The 18,053-nt window shown below is 36.8% G+C and overlaps 1 protein-coding gene across 1 annotated transcript in view; it reads right to left on the bottom strand.

The window, feature by feature from the left end:
• Positions 1-4,392: 4,392 nt before the first annotated feature.
• LOC140167042 (uncharacterized GMC-type oxidoreductase Mb1310-like) overlaps positions 4,393-18,053 on the bottom strand; it is a 59,072-nt gene continuing 45,411 nt past the window's right edge. Inside the window, exons 6-15 of the mRNA XM_072190520.1 lie at positions 17,732-17,860; positions 16,860-16,976; positions 11,324-11,416; positions 10,373-10,438; positions 10,104-10,160; positions 9,512-9,606; positions 7,982-8,174; positions 7,584-7,636; positions 5,656-5,823; positions 4,393-4,549 (exon numbers count right to left, since the gene is read on the bottom strand). Of these exons, the coding sequence (XP_072046621.1) occupies positions 4,393-4,549; positions 5,656-5,823; positions 7,584-7,636; positions 7,982-8,174; positions 9,512-9,606; positions 10,104-10,160; positions 10,373-10,438; positions 11,324-11,416; positions 16,860-16,976; positions 17,732-17,860 (1,128 nt within the window). The remainder of the gene's footprint in view (positions 4,550-5,655; positions 5,824-7,583; positions 7,637-7,981; positions 8,175-9,511; positions 9,607-10,103; positions 10,161-10,372; positions 10,439-11,323; positions 11,417-16,859; positions 16,977-17,731; positions 17,861-18,053) is intronic.

Genomic DNA, 18,053 nt, shown 5'->3' with positions numbered 1-18,053 from the left:
ACTCATATCATCACGACACTTGTAAACAAACCGTTCTCGAGTTTGATTGACAGATGACGTCAGACGCAAACTGGTCTTTTTATCTCTGTCTTCCAGTACAGAATAGTTCATTTTAGGTAAGGGTTGTGTCGTGATTTTTTTATATTGATTCTGACGATTTACAACACCAAAATACTTCATGAGTCTGATCAATATCCTTTGACTGATAATGATATTTGTTTTAAAAAGTGAATCTTTAATTATTAATGAATCGCGTATCGCTTCGAAGTACCCGGATGCTAAAATGTTATAAGCACATACTTTCGAGGAAGCCAAATAAACTATAGCTTATGCGTATACGCGTGCGTGAAAGCTCTGCGCGATTAAATTTACTTGCAAGATCTGATACCACGACTAGCGAAATACGTACATCACGTCTGAAAAATAAGAACCCATAATTTCTCTTGTTTGGAGGGTGTCATTATTTTGGTAAGCTACAGCTACACTATCCTTCTTGAGTATGATCCCGTCAGCTATAAAATGTAGGCCATATAATATCATGCGAACAAAATTAAAATATCCTTATTGCTGAAGATTTTTGTTTTGGTCTCCACACATATGTGGGGCTTATAGATGGTTGGCTGGATATCTGCCTGGTTGGCTGTCGCAAACTGTTGGCGGAAACAGACTCATTAATGATGTTAATCTACTGTGCAGCATCAACGCAATGCACGATCAACTTCAAACTTGGATAGGATATGGTGAGTTGATGTGCTGTATAGGTTTGTGTCATGTAATTTGCATATTTATTAATATTAATGAGCTTATTTTATTTTTCAAACATTCCAATTAATCCATTCTGTAACTCAAATAGAATAACCGATTAACTTCAACTTGATATGGTGGCAGGTTATGGTAGCCTCATGTGTACAGGGTGTCCCAGAAAAAATTACCGAGTAAATAGAATTGAACGTAAGTCGGGAAACAGACATCAAAATCAAAAAATTTAAAATGTAGCGCATAGCCTATTTATTATGCATCACGTACGAAAATTGTAGTTGATCCGATTGACTGGTTGCGAAGAATTGAACAATTACATAATGCGCGCATCAATGCAGTTCATTCCAAGTTTGATCACAGGCGGTTTTTTCATACTCGCTCACCGCTTCCTAAAGTTTGTGTATCTCATTAAATTTAGTCTACATTATCTATTTTATAATCCGACGGTGTTATGTTATTCATGCTTTGAATGAAAATGAATAACAGTTTGTCCGAGAAAACTTTTCTGCAGATTTCTGCAATTGGAAGCTTTCCAACTTAAATTTTTTAGGTTGTGCAAATATGTTATATTTTTACTTTCCAAAGAACATTTGAGCCAAGAATGGCAATGATCAAGTGCTTGCACAACGTGTGATTTTTGATACCATGTAACATTAGTATTTTAAAGTTTTAAAATATTTAAAGTTTGCATTACAATTTCTACATAATCTTCCAAAAAACTTAAATGTGTGTGAAAATATTTTAAGCCAGCTGGAATTCTTTTATCCAATAATACTTTATGCAACATTTATAGCAACATTAACTAAAAAAATATTTACAAGTACCGAGCATCATCTTACATTCAAGCTTTCATTTTCAATATCGTGCAGGTTTTCAAATTTGAACAAAACCTTATTAATATAAATGTTTTGCAAGAAACAGATTGTTTATAAAGAACGAAAAGCATTTCACAGAACAATGAAGCCCACTGACAGGATAACCAATCAGTCAACTGATTCCAGTAAAATTAACATAAAGGATGCAGAATAAGATGGGCTACACGCTGGCGTTTAATATCAATTTCTCGACTTACGTCCAAATTCATTCGCTCGGTAATTTTTTATGGGACACCCTGTATACCAATTGAATTCATTGACGGTTTATGATTTTGTGTGCATGCGTAGCGAAATCTGGATGGGCGATACCAGCTTTTGTCGATACCGAAACCGATACCAAAAGGTATCGACGATACTTCGATATTTTCGATACCAATGATCCAAAGGTGAAGGGTGTGTGGGGGAGGGCCGGGGTACGTGTGGCTGTACCACATTAACGAACTTAACTTACTCTTCATGGGATAACAAATCTTAACACAAACAACACAAGTGATAATAAAACCAGTAGAAAATATTACTTTAATCAACAAGACGTAACAGGTTTGCAGCTTTCGTTTTAGGGACCATTAATTAATTCTACCGGAGGGGGCCGAGGGGCGGTAGAGGTAAAGAGGGTCAAATGATTTTTTAGTTATTGAAAGGGGAGGTCACAGCTTCCGAGCGATTCCTAACACTCGTCGACAACCACATACAGTATTAGACTCCATACCAGTCCTACAATTGCACGCCATGCCTATGTATATTTAGGACTGGCACACACCATTTTATAGATCCATAGGCAATACACACTTAACGATTTGCGTAGGTCAAACATGGGCTAAAATTTAATAAACACATAAAAGTTGGTACCGGCCTCATTATGCTTGATAATAAAAGAAGTTCATACTCATAGAAATAAAATCCACTTAAAAAGTTACTTCCCGCCAGTCATCAGCTGTTTGATCATCACAACACCACCAAGCTTTGATAAAGTCAGTGGCTCACTGACGAAACTGTCAGCAAGTAAAAACATACATGAACTTTAAAAAGGCGAGAGGTGCCATGCATATTTACGGATTCAGGCTAAATTCAAAATTGGTATAAGACGTTTGTTTTTTGATCGATTACAAAAATTAATTTAATTTAAATTAATTAATTTTGTCATTAAAAGAAATTGTGTCTGCCGTGAAATACTCTACATTTTTTCTATTCCTGTGGCTCTTTGCTTTCTTCACATATTTTTTATCAATCAATCAATCAATCTTTTATTTTCATCAATCTCATACAAACATTATATCAATATTATATACAATTATTGTGTATTAACAAGATTTGATGAAGGTAGGTACACCACAAAGCCGAGGCCTGATAACGATGTACCACCTTTTAACTAACAAATAATTATAATTTAATCAAAACAACGAATATACACATAAACATAAAAATTTAAAAAAAAAAAGAAGATTTACAAAGAACCCATCTTATAATTTACCATAATACAATTTTAAGCAAACAAATATTTTAGCATTATTATAGTATCAAGTAGTACAGTGAATAACATAATATGAATTATAAGAGGCATTATTTGTTTTCTTTTAGATACCTTAACATACTATTTTTGAATTCATTTACCAGTTTAGCTTCTTTAATTTCACTTGGCAAACTATTCCATAGCCTAGGACCAAGTGTTAAAACATCAGTGACTTTATGGATGTCAGTTCGATAATTCTCTTTCTTTCTGGTATTATAATTGTGAATAGACTTCATGTTTATGAACAAGTTGTCAAATGATCTTGGTAATAGTCCCTTATGATATTTGTACATAAATATACCCAGTTCTTTATTATACAGATGACATATATTAAGTAAATTGTACTTTTCGAACAATGGTTTGGTGTGACAAAGATACGAACTATTATTTATAATTCTTACTGCTCTTTTTTGGAGCTTCACAAGTCTGCTTAAATCATACTTATTAGTAGAACCCCACAATATTATACCGTAGCTTAAATATGGTAAGATTAGCGTACAATACAACTGATACAGGCTTGTTTTGCGGGAAAAAAGTTTTAGTTTGTTTAGGACACCAATATTTCTAGAACACGTCTTACTACTGTTGTTAATATGTGACCTCCAAGTTAGGTGTCATCAAGTGTAATGCCCAGAAATTTAACATCATATACACGTGTAAGTTTGCATCCATCCAGAAATACATTGTGGACATCAGTTATATTTTTAGTTTGATGAGGTGTTCCAATAAACATAAGATTTGTTTTACTGGCATTCAAGGATAACTTGTTACACTTAAACCAGTTAACAATCTCCTTCAACTCTTTATTCATATTGTCACAAAGCCTTTGAATATTATTATCAGAAAGAAAAACAGTTGTGTCATCTGCAAATAATATAAACGATAGAAGTTGGGATGTTCTGCTAATGTCATTCATATATATAATAAATAGTAATGGCCCCAAGATGGAGCCCTGTGGCACCCCACACTTCACACTGGTATAAGATGATTTTGCAGAATTAAAAGAAACATATTGTTTACGGTTTGACAGATAGTTTTCAAACCAGTTATACGGTACACCACGAAAACCATAATGGTACAACTTTTGTAATAAGATGTCATGATCAATAGTATCAAAGGCCTTTGAAAGGTCCATGAAGATACTTGCAGTATACATATTATCATCAATAGCCTTGTTTGTATCTTTTTTTTTCATGATAGAGTGAATCCCCTGGCCCTCTATAATTACGCACAAAAGATAGCGTCGCCTTAAAGCTTAGAGGCATCCGTATGGTGGGTACGTGTTTCCCTGATAAGATCTGCTCCTTTCTCTCCAATCATAATGGATGGCGACATGGTGTTACCCGATGTCAAGTGCGGCATAATAGAAGCATCTACTACTCGAAGACCTGTGATGCCTTTCACCCTAAAATAATAATAATAGTAATAAATTATTATTGATCAGATGGCATCCGTAGTGAAACGGCAAAGCGGTAATTGAAGTATTGGCACTGGCTGGGACACACCGACATCGCCCGGTTAATAATTACATTAGTACAGCCAGAGACACTGAAATGAATACACGGGATCGATACACGTAAATGTGCTATGCACGATTGATATTCAGACGATAAATCTTTGGATACCGGGGTGGAAAATGATGAATATCTCCAGTAAATGATTTCATATAAAGAAACTAGATCTGGTTCCTTGCACTTGAACATATATGTTCAACATATATTATCGTCGTTAGTTTGCGCTTTGAAAAACTAGCGTGCGTCTTGAGATGAAAAAGAGGCCAAAATTTAGATTTTATATAGCGCAGCGTAGACCCTCGTGGAGGTAGTCTCGGGCCAGACTGTATGTGGCTATCACGAACATACAGGATCGACGAGTGTCAGACCGACTGACACAAACTGATTGTGTAGGAGACTATCGTAAAGGCAGTTTAAAAGCAGATGACAATGGCCTATGTATGCTCGCTGACCGTACAGAGGTCAGTCACAGGCTAATGTCATTAGCCTTAGTCGGATGTCCTTCAGCCTATTATGTGTTTAAAAATATTAAACAGGTGGGAACACAATGGCCATTCGTGGCTGTGGATTCACCCTACCATGGCATTTTCTGCCATGAAGATATCGGGGCGATGACACTGTGTGGGATTGCAACCGGGCATTACACGGGGATTTACCGGTATCAGGGGTGGGGCATACAGGGTTTTGCCGGTGGTTGGCAATGTTAGATGCAATGGGATAGTAGGAATATAATGCCGCCAGTGGTCGGGAAATAATGTAATAAAAATATAATTTGTCCGAAATTCCCTTCATTTCCCCACAGATAACATTCTTCGGGATAGTGGACTTGGTACTTGAATAGGAAAATTCACCCCTTTTTGAAGGAGCAACTCACGGGAAAATCTTTTCCAAGGGAACCAGACTAGCAATGTATAAAAAGGAAAAATGTGACAAAACATCCAACGGGGAATAACAAAAAAGGTACAAACATTGTAGAGATACCAACACAAAGATGTACCTTAGTTGGGGATCCACAACTGCTGTAGAATCATTGCTTGCTCCCATTTTACATGTGCCAACTGGATGGTATAACGTCCAAGCAAAGTGGCGTACATACTCCTCCAGATTTTCACTAGACCACGTAGAGTGAAGGCTGCTAGGCATTTTGAGGTCCACGTGCTTCAACCTGTTTCAATAAAAACGATAATAAGCAATAATATAAAACCCGGTGCAAAACAAGGTCTCTCATATTCTAGACGTTTTAATAAAAATCGTTAAGTTGGAATTTGGTCCTTTCAATTCTCACAACTTGCAAAATGTAATACATTGTGTATTAGAAGATGGAGAGACACAAATTGTAGATAATGGTCTGTGTGTGTGGGTTTCCTATATACTTTGGATGATAGGGAGCCGTCACCTTTCACGGTGATTATACAGTCAAGAAATGCAAGGGAGCTGTTTTTGCAAAGTTCTTGGGTGAATTTGATGTTCTCATCTATATCATTGATGTGGTGAAAGAAGTTTTCCAACTCACTACGCTCTAAAACAACGAAAGTGTCGTCGACAAAACGAAGCCAGAGGCGTGGGGTGTACCCGTGTACAAACGTAATGCATCTTGTTCAAAACTTTCCATGCACAAATTAACAACTATAGGTGAAACTGGGGAGCCCATAGCACACCCATGTTGCTGCTTGTAATATTTGCCTTGGTATAAAAAGTAAGTTGTTTCAAGCAAATGTCTACAAGTTCCACAATTTGATCTACGCTAAGATGTGCGTCATGTAAAGTGGCATCATTTCTGAGGCACTCTTTTACTACGTTTGATAACAAAGTCTGATGGGATACAGGTGAAGAGGGCACTTACATCATAAGAAGTTATGGTCTCACTTTCATGAAGCTTAATGTCTTTGATTTGATTGACAAAATCCTGCGTATTTTTGTGGTGCGGTGACTTTCCGACTAATGGACCGCGTACTTAGCAAGATTGTATGTTATGGACCCAATACTACTCACGATTGGCCTGACAGGTATTGGTTCGGCTTTGTGAATCTTTGGGAGCCCATAAAAGGCAGGCACATTTGGCTCCGAGGGGGGATCTAGTTTCCTCTTTTGAATAACATTCAAAGTACCCTCAGTGGTTATCTTAGTTGTAAAATCAGTCACTTTCTTTCTGTAGCCACTGGTGGGATTGTAGCCTACAGGTTTGTACGTTTTCTTGTCTTTGAGTAGGTCTTTGCATTTGCTATCATAATCAGGTTTGTTCAATTCAACTACACATTTACCTTTGTCAGCGGGTACCACTACAATATTATCATCCTTGGCTAACTCCGCTAAAGCTTTCCGTTCATCCTTGGTGATATTAGATTCCGGTAGTTTTGTATTGTATAGCGTATTACAGATTTTATTTCTCAAAGTCTCCGCATCTGATGAATTTAAATGAGCTTGTTGTATCGCTGATTCGATAACGGTGATGAATTCTGCAACCGGTACACGTTCTGGTACAACAGCGAAATTCAAGCCTTTAGGGAGCACTTTCACTTCCTGATTCGATAACTGACGATCCGACAGGTTTTTGATCCATTTCTCAGCGTTAGATTCGTTCACAGAACTGCCGCTATTCCTCCAATCGGTATCCAAATCCGCACGCGATGTTTTCAATTTACGGAATTTTTTAACATGGCGGTCTTTCACCAGCTGATGTTGGGCTAATTGCGCATGTCTGGTGAATTCCTCTACTCTGGTAAATGCGTCGCTAGGCAACGTTGCCGATAAATTTCCCAGCCGTCTGTCACATGACCAATCCAGCGGGTCAGTTGCCTGATGAAGTGTGATGGTATCACACGCAACGTAGCTTTGCTAAAAATAGTAAGTCCAGTATTTTGATTTAATTCCAAACTTCATATACTGCAACTGAAAACATTCATCAATATGGATGATTCTACTTACTCAAGTGGTGACATAGCTTTGCTCTCCGAGATCGTCTTTGCTATACGTATTGCCTAAAGACGTGAAAAGGGTAAGATGAAAAAAATTGCTGCACTAGTTTTATACTTTAAAGAGCTTTAGATAGTTATCATTCACATATACCATACAAACATAAATAAACAGATACAAACATTTATAAGAGTCAGGGTACTTAGAATCACCCAATTTGACACAGCAGGGACGCGCCTAATTCAGAAAGTGCTGGCGGTTTATTTTCAAATATAATGTATTTTTATTTATTTTTTTTCCTTTTTGCATTTTTGCCCATACGACGCTACGCCACCAAAAGACATTAACAAATTACTGAATTGTCTTATAATCTTAACATCTACTTTTTAAATATATTTTCTAACACGTACTTCAACCAGAACATCAACATCATGTTGGTTCTCAAGATAGTGTGGATCTATTTTGGGGTACATCAAAGGATCGGTACTTTGAAGTCTAATCTCGCCTCTACTTTTTGGATGCAACAGAATGAGTTGATATGTGTAGCCTTCTCTTTGTCTGTATTCAGCTATTGGTGTATCGAAGCCAAAATATGGATAGAACCTGTAAGAAATAGCCAATACATAAATATCATTGAGAACACAACATACGAACATCGCATTAGGGATGGAATCAAAACTCGATCAGTGGTCGACCGCCAATTCCGGGTGGTTCCGTCCGGTTGGGTCCAGTTGCTATTGTTCCAAGCAATGGAACGCTGTTTCAACAGCCGGTAACCGATGGTCAACCGGCGGTCGAGTTTTGTTTTCATCCCTTATTGTACGTGTAAACCACCCTGTTATCAGATTAAGGGTACACGATGTATTGTTGGTCGAAGCACCCAAAAATTTGATTTTCATTATCTAAATCAATATATTATTGAAAAATAACGCTTTGATGCTTTACAAAAGTTCATTCTACAAATCATACATTAAAAACTTGCTTGATTTATTATTGTTACTGAGTTATGTACGTTTTACAATGTTTTTGTTTCTCTTTGCAACATATTAAACTCAATAACCTAAAAATTTCGTGTATTTGTTATAGATATGCAGTTCTGATGCCTTCCGCTAGGAATGCGACGACCATCATTCGAACCTAATACCTATAGATTTATTATATCTTCCGCTCTTCTCCAGCGTGCCTCTATAGCTCAGTTGGTTAGAGCGTCGTGCTAGTAATACGAAGGTCGCCGGTTTGAATCCGGCCGGATGCATTGGGTTTTTTTTTCAACGTTTATCTGCACTGGCCTACTCTGGGGAAAGATTAAATTTGTTCACCCTATTAACCCAGAGAACTAAGTATAATAATTTTCGAACTGTATTTAGCTAATCGTTTTAAATTAAGATTTTATGAACATCCACTCATGTTAATTTACAAGCTATGCACCAATTAAAGGGGCACTTCGTGATCCATAGCCTCATCCCCCCACTTTTCTCCAAAAAAGTTAAGATTTTTATATCACTGGAAACCTCTGGCTACATAATGTTTATGTACAAAATATTTCTTGCAGATTAATTCGTTTAGCAAAGATATCGTGAAATTTGAATTTCGTTCTGGTGCACCAGAACGAAATTACAACGTATTGTCTATGGAGCAGTATAATACACATAATCATGCATAACTCGCAAACGCAATATTGGAATCAACTGAAATTTTGGGAATATGCTTTTTTCGTGGATATGTACTGAAAAATATCATAAAAAGAGGATGCTAGGATCACGAAATACTCCTTTAATAGATGAGAACATTTTCAATAATTTTAATTATTTTTTAACTATTTTGTTTTAGAGAACGATGAAACCCTTTTAAATAAACACAAGCTTAAATGATTTCATCGACCCTGCCGTTATCTTGATAATATTAAATATAAAGTTTTTAAACAAAACTTGGATACTTACCTGGGCGATCTCAATGGATAAAGTAACGGAGCTAAAAGACCGAAAGCATAAAAGAGCGACAGTGGTTGTATTTCTAGATCTGGCCACATTTGGGTCTGTACAAAGGAACACCACAACAATTAAAAAATAGGTTTTTTACCTGAGAGATCTCAATGGTTAAAGTAACGGAACTAAAACACTATATTAAGGATAAAAGAGAGATAGTGGTTGTATTTCTAGACCTGGCCACATCTTGGTGCTGTAGTGATGAAACACGTCACCAATGAAAAGTAAAACAATAGGCGTAGATCCCATTTTTCCACTTTTGCGCAATATTTCATCAGTTTAGCTTTAAAATGGCAAAATTGTTTGCGCGCTTCGCACGCATTTGTACCATAAACTTATTCTGTCGCCAAAAGGTGCTGGATATACTATATTTCAAGAATTTTTTCCATCCCCATGTCAAAAAGAAATCTACGCCACTGAGTAAAAGAACCAGAGCTATGCTTTAATCAGATGACTTGAAGACAATATTCCACCAACAACAGTGGTATTTTTCGAATAATTATTGTTGGTATATACCATTTTATATCCGTGTAAAATGTGTGTTTACCTCCAGTTTTGTTCGAATAAATGCCGCAACTTCAGATTGGTTACTCGATGGCAAACTCTAAAGACAATAATAAACAATGGGCTAGATTAATGGTTGGTTAACAATGAGAATTAAAGCTATGTTACTTTTAAGTAAGCTTACATGATTTATTATCTGCGTTATAGTTAGTGTGTAGAGAACAGAAACGAGCACCTAATGATTTATATTGAAGATTATGCAAAAAAAAAAAAACAAACAAAACACAATTATAATTTTGTTTTCATTACCACCTTATTAATGGTGAAAACGTCACTCCCAGGTTTGACATCTGCCTTGACATGGATGTCCATGTGGTCCTGTATAACGATAATAATTTCAATCTCTGAAATGACTATTACGTTTCAATTTAATTATCAATTAATCGCTATTAACGCCTCCATAGATACCATACCTAATTTTACAAATTTAAAACGCTGGGGCAATAGACTTTTTGACGCTTGTCCTCTTTGTAAGGGTAAAGGTACCTTACTACACATACTCAATAATTGCCAAAATATGCTAGATAGATACTTATGGAGACACAATAATGTTATTCGAATATTTCTATCTACATTCAAAGAGACTGAATAGTTGAAGTATGGCAATCTACAAGACTGTGCCGACATTGAAAACAATACCATCGGTGGCGGTGCAATACCGCCCCAAATAATTGTCACAGCCCAAAAACCAGACATTGTTTAATTTTGGCCAACAAATTAACAAGCGAGTCATGCTCTCCGAACTGTCGGCGCCATTTGAGCCAATTCTATCAAACATGCGGTACGCTTCCCTTGTTTCCGACATTACCAATGATGGGCAAGAACACCCCAACAAATCAAGGTATTGAAAGACCAAATTACCAAGTTTGTTCTTCAACTCGAGACATGAGCCAACGTGGAATGTCCAAGAAGTCATATAACTCTATATTCTCGCCATGATGTATTTCCTCATTCTTTATATGTATTTGCTGATTGTGTTTACCCTTGCCTGAGATCGGTATGGATCTCATATCAGTTGATTTTGGGGTTATATGTTTTTCTTTTTTTGGTTAATAAAGATGATTAAATAAAAAGCTACTATTTTGGCGTACTATTATAGTATGGTCATTTAATACGATTACGATTACCTTTTTGCACCGAATGAATGGACATTAATATTATTATTTTCAGATGAAATGCATATCTTATGAGCAGTGAACATACCTGCAAGTTTTTTCCCACTGGTAAGTCTTGAATACATACTATTCCCAGTTCTTCTAAATGTTCCTTCGGACCAATACCTGAAAGCATTAGTACCTGAGACAGAGAACAAAAGGAATTCCATAATGTTATTCTTATTTTATAACAGTATATCTATAGTGAAACTGAAATACTTAGTTTTTATATAACCCATAGAAAGATTCTTGTCATTTGATTGGGTAATTACTATTGACCACCACTTCGTTACAAACAACAACAACTTTTCTTTTCAATATAATCCCTTTAAAATCAGTTACAAGTTGTTGTGTCTAGACCTTTATTACCGTTACAGTATTTAAATCAATCTACATGACGTGTTCATATAGAGTACAAACAACCACTTACTAGTCAGTTTTACCTTTTGTGCAAATTTAAGCAAGAAACGAAGGGGATTTAGAGCCAAAAAGTCCATATTAATAATCCGAATCCAAAGTTGCCCTTGCAGCGATTATGCTATTCAGTTAAAATACACACATACTCGTATGTAAGACATGAACTTAATCTCCCATGCAGGGAGTGTGAATTTCAAATGTTGTTAACTAAACGGGTGGCTCCTATTAAAATCTACACTCCTCGCTTGGGAAATTACGTTATGTCTTCCATAGGGGGTGTATGGAACTGGAATAGCTCATTGTCAATGAGCTGTACGATGCTCATTGACAATCTCGTCAAGCGCAACTTTTTTATTTTTGACGGCTAACGGACTTGCTAGTGCACATGCTATTTAAGCCTAGTGCACATGATATTTAAGCCTGGTACTATATTAGGGTGATTCACAAAAAATGAAATTGGTATTTTTCAACGGGACACCCCCTCATTTTGTTCATTTTGGTAATAAAATTATACCTGCAAAATATGAAAAAAATTCAAAAAAAGTTTAGGGGTGCTACCGGTCAATGAACTTTTGTACACAAAGTCAATGGGATTTTTTGTCAAAAATTTCAAACGCTTATTTCAGGGCCTAAAAAGTCTACCAGGCTTGCAAAACTGAAGTAAATGTTCAATGATATACCTAACTTTGTGAAAACATGGGTTTTTACCAAATTAAAGTTCATAGTTGACTGTAATAATAAAAAATGTTTCAAAAGTGACAGAGGGAGTGTAGCTCAAGAAAAGAATACCCTGTGATATCCCCTGGAATCCCACCAGGCACCCCAAATTTATACCTTATTGAACTGAACTGTTGATAAAAAAAAAGATTACAATTCTTCACATATTAGTTTACCCCAATGGTGATACCAGCTTTTGAAATCTTATGTAATAGTAACTATCAAAATCCATACATCTGTATCAGGGGTGGTCATTATGGCCATACCTGATGAAGATTTGTATTGTTTGAATTGAATGACCACAGGAAGGATTAGATTCACCATGGTTGAAAAGAAATGTATATAAATTGGGGTCACAACATTGGATAGTGGCCAGTTCAAAACTACACCTTGTGCAAGGTACTTGTGACAAGAGCTAGAGTGGCTAAGACACATTTACTACTGGATTACACATTAAACATTACACTACACTTACATAAAATTACAAACCTACACACATTCAACACTTGAATAACATAATTTACAGTTACAAACCTACATACATTTCAATCATTTTGACACATCAAAAACACATACAAATACACAACTTCCTACACCCCAGTACATATTACAGTTTTACAAATATATCTGTTTCACTTCAGCCTTTTGTTTCCAGATTTTATAATTTTATTTGAATCTTTTTTTCAAAAGTACATCCCAAAATTCAATTTACCCAAATCCACACTCTGTAAGATGTCGAGCTTGAAGCCGCCTACCCAGAAGCCCAGGACCACGAGGAAGTCAACTGAGATTTGGTTAATTGGCCATCCAGTAGAGAGCTTCAAATCTACCCAGCTACCATCAAAGAAGGAGGTATTGGCTCTTCTTATGAACTACAAAGACAACTTGGGACTTGCCATTAAAGATGCTATCCATGCTACTGCAGAAGATCTTATTGATGTCTGGAAGTGTCTTGGAGTGCCCACCAGAATGAAACACCATGTTGTTAAGAAAGTGAAGACAGACTTTGAAGAATGGAAGAAACTTAAGAAGAATAAGGAAAACAAAAGCAAATGGACCAAGACGCTAGAAGAGAAGGAGCAGGGATGGGTGAAAGGTTTGGAAGAGCTCTTTGACATTAAGGCTGCAAAGAAAGGTGAAGAGAAGTCCATTGGAGATGATGCAAAGACACTAAAGCGAAAATATGCGAGTGGAAAGATAGTCCAAGAACAGAAAATGGTTATATCCTTATCAGAAGCAGAAACAGAGAGTGAAGAAGAGCCTGATCTTAGAGATGACATACCTGGATGTTCATCGAGCCCACCCTCTAAAAGGAGTAAAACCTTTGTAAATTCCAAATTGTCAGCGTGTTTAGACATGGCTAAAGTTAGCAATCGAGGTGCTGCACTTGTGTTAACCCCAACGATTCAAAGCCTTGGTTGTGATCCATCAGAATATCGTTGCAGCTATTCTACCATCAGAAGGACGAGAATGAAGCATAGACAGGACATAGCATCAAAACTAAGGGCAGAATTTAGACCAGAAGTTCCACTCACAATTCATTGGGACGGGAAGATTTTGGAAGATATAGCAGGAAGAGAGACTGTTGATCGGCTGCCAATACTCGTATCTGGTGAAGGTGTGGAACAACTTCTAAATGTCCCCAAATTAAATGCAGGTACTGGTCTTGCAACAGCTTCTGCAGTTTATGAATCAGCTGAATCTTGGCGAATAAGCAGTCGCATCAAGTGCATGTGTTTTGACACCACCGCTGCAAACACTGGTTTAAGGAAAGGTGCATGCATTCTTCTTGAGCAAAAGATGGAGAAGGATATGTTGTGGTTAGCATGTCGTCATCATATCCTGGAGATTATGTTGGAAGCTGTTGTCACCAGCGTACTACCTCCATCAACAGGACCTGAAATCGTGATCTTTAAAAAGTTCAGGAGTGCGTGGACCAAATTAAACAAACTGGACTACATCACAGGAGTGCAAGATGATATGCTGGCTGGTGAGCTCACTGGTGTAGTTGAAGGTATCATCACCTTTGCTGTGCAGCAACTTGAGGTGTTTCAGCCCAGAGACGATTACAAGGAACTGCTGCAACTCACCATAATTTTCCTGGGTGGTACCATTCCAAGAGGCACCTTCTCCTTTAGAGCACCAGCAGGACTCCACCGTGCCAGATGGATGGCAAAGGCGATTTATTCACTGAAGATTTGGATGTTCAGACATTAGTATCAGTTGACAACCAAAGATGAGAGTGGGATACGAGATATTTGCCTTTTCACAGTGAAGATTTACATCAAATATTGGTTTTCTGCTTCATCAGCACCAATGGCTCCTCGAAATGATTTGCAACTTCTTCATGATCTGAAGGATTATGAGGCACATCACCATCAGATTGCTTCCATTGCCATGAAGAAGATCTTAGGACATCTTTGGTACCTATCAGAAGAGTTGGTTGCTCTGGCCTTCTTTGATGATAATGTGTCTGCTGCCACCAAGGAAAATATGGTCAGAGCTATCAGAAACACTATCAGTGAAGATGATCCTCTCAAGAGGATTGTATTAGATCCTTCGCAAGTCCAATCAAAGGGACTGGAAGACTTTGTAACATCTAACACCCTCCGTTTTTTTCCAAATAATGGATCTTCCACACAGCTTTCTAGACACAGGTGTTGACAACTGGGACACTAATGAGGATTACCAATCCAGTAAGAGGGCTGTGGTTAATCTGCGGGTGGTGAATGACCTTGCTGAAAGAGGAGTGGCCCTGATGGAAGAGTACAACAACTTACAAATGATGAACAACAGAAACAATATCTTCTACAACTTGTGAAGTGTTATCGACAAAAATACCCTGACCGGAATAAAGAAACTTTGATGAAATAAACTTATTTGCGAACGTACTTAACACAAAACAGCAAATCTTTTAATTTAATTAAGACATACATACTACAAAAACAAAACAAAAAAATCAAAATCATAACAAAAAAACCAAAAACCAAACAAAATCAAAACAAAAAAACACAAATACAAAAAGAAAAAATCATACCATCTTGAGTTTTCTACACTAGACCTACATGCTCTGAGAAAACAAACAAAATACAATATAGGAAACATGATCAAGTAAAAACAAACAAAACAAGACAAAAACAAAACATAACAGAACAAAAACAAAACAAAACAAAACAACACATAATCATGATCAAGTAAAAACAAACAAAACAAGACAAAAACAAAACATAACAGAACAAAAACAAAACAAAACAAAACAACACATAATCATGATCAAGTAAAAACAAACAAAACAAGACAAAAACAAAACATAACAGAACAAAAACAAAACAAAACAACACATAATCATGATCAAGTAAAAACAAAACAAAGCAAAAACAAAAAAAAGATTAAAAAAAAAGAACTAGAGCCCCATAAACACAACTTTATATTAGCCAAGTACCATAATATTTTGGCTGTTCCAGCAACTGCCTTGCCCCAAATGTAACAGTTTTCACAAAAATGCAATTTTCTGGAAAGCGGGTTAACATTTTACAATTTTCTTTAGCATTTATTTTAAGGACATTACTCACACTATGATCAAATATTTTTGGCACAATCAGAGAAAATTAACATGGCTTTTTTGTGTTGTAAAGAAAATGCCTCATAAATCCCATTGACTTTGTGTGCAAAAGTTCATTGACCGGTAGCACCCCCTAAACTTTTTTGAATTTTTTTCATATTTTGCAGGTATGATTTTATTATCAAAATGAATAAAATGAGGGGGTGTCCCGTTGAAAAATACCAATTTCATTTTTTGTGAAGCACCCTACTATATATGATATCTAGTGGTGCGCATGGTACATAAGCCTGGTGTTAATGATATTTAAGCCTGGTACAACATAATATTTAAGCTTGGTGCGCATGTTATTTAAGCCTGGTGCGCATGATATTTAAGCCTGGTACACATCAGGCTGGTGCACATAATATTTAGGCCTGGTACACATCATATTTAAGCCTGGTGCGCATGATATTTAAGCCTGGTACACATCAGGCTGGTGCACATGATATTTAGGCCTGGTACATATCATATTTAAGCCTAGTGTACATGCTATTTTAGCCTGGTACACATCATATTTAAGCCTGGTGCGCATGATATTTAAGCCTGGTACACATCAGGCTGGTGCACATGATATTTAGACCTGGTACACATCATATTTAAGCCTAGTGTACATGATATTTTAGCTTGGTGCATATCATATTTAAGCCTGGTGCGCATGATATTCAAGCCTGGTAGACATCATATATTTAAGCCTAGTGTACATGATATTTTAGCCTGGTGCGCATGATATTCAAGCCTGGTACACATCATATTTAAGCCTAGTGTACATGATATTTTAGCCTGGTGCACATCATGTTTAAGCCTGATACACATGGGGCACATGCTATTCAAGCCTGGTGCAATTATTTACCTGTGGTGAGTTGATTGCTCCTCCACACAAGACGACTTCTTTTCGAGCTGAAAAATATTTGAGTTCGTTACCAACGTAGGCAAAAACACCAACAGCACGCTTGTGTCTGATATCCACCTAAAGAGTCAGTAGGAATCATATAACATATTATACTACTTTACACTAATCTACAACAAACACGTTCAACCTACTTATCCATTTAAAGCTAATTTAAATTTTCACTCGATCGAACGTTTTGAATATTATAGCGATGCATTATTTCACACGCGATGTTCGATGCACCATTCTTGCTTGTATTATGCCTAATCATAGTATAAACCGCGAGACTCGAGGCTGTTCCACTCGCTGTTTTAGATTTGTACTGCCTTTGCAATAATTCACTTGAACGTAAGGTAATAACTAATAATAATTTTGTATTAACCCTAACACGTAAAAATCTTACAAAATCTTACAAGGCAAACCTCTGCGCATGCATGCATTCCACGTGATGGCATTGCGTAATCACCCTAAGTCATGTATACGTGGGTGGGCAACAAGTCGCTGGCCGGGCAAGCGACTCCCCGTGGCATGAGGTCGGTGATTCAGTAGGACAAGGATTAAAATAGTAAATAATACATCCATATAATTATAAAATAGACTGTGATTGGCCAATGCAGTTCACGTGATCAATGTTGTAGTCGCTCAAATATATATAATTTTGAAACTCGGAAAAACGACGTCACTTATTTAAACAAAAGTTTGGTTGGGCCTGGTCATTCGAAATTTTGAAAACCAAGACCTTTCTCGCGAGTATAGCTTTCATGTATACAGTTTTATACCGTTTCATATGTACATAGATTAACACATCTAATACTTTCATATCGTTTACACACCTTGGTAACATGTGCATTTGTTACTATGGTAAGATTGGATCTATGCCTTGACGGATGTATGTATGCTACAGCTGTGCTACGCCGTACTCCTTCACTAGTGACAATGGACGGAAAAGTACCAACACCAATCTGTGTACAATTATTAAAATACAAGTATGATAAGTCATGTTATTGAATTGTACAGTAAACATAGACCCAATATGCACAATTTTATCACACGCAGGCCGAACCAACAAACATGTACGCAAACGAATACACATACACATCACACGCCCTGAAGCACCCCCGGAATACCCCCCCCCCCAAACACCCCAGTCTTAAT

This window comes from Amphiura filiformis, chromosome 12, assembly GCF_039555335.1.
Source record: "Amphiura filiformis chromosome 12, Afil_fr2py, whole genome shotgun sequence".
Classification (NCBI taxonomy): Eukaryota; Metazoa; Echinodermata; class Ophiuroidea; order Amphilepidida; family Amphiuridae; genus Amphiura; species Amphiura filiformis.
The sequence above is the reverse complement of the archived record's forward strand: the minus strand, read 5'-3'. Positions and strand labels throughout refer to the sequence as shown.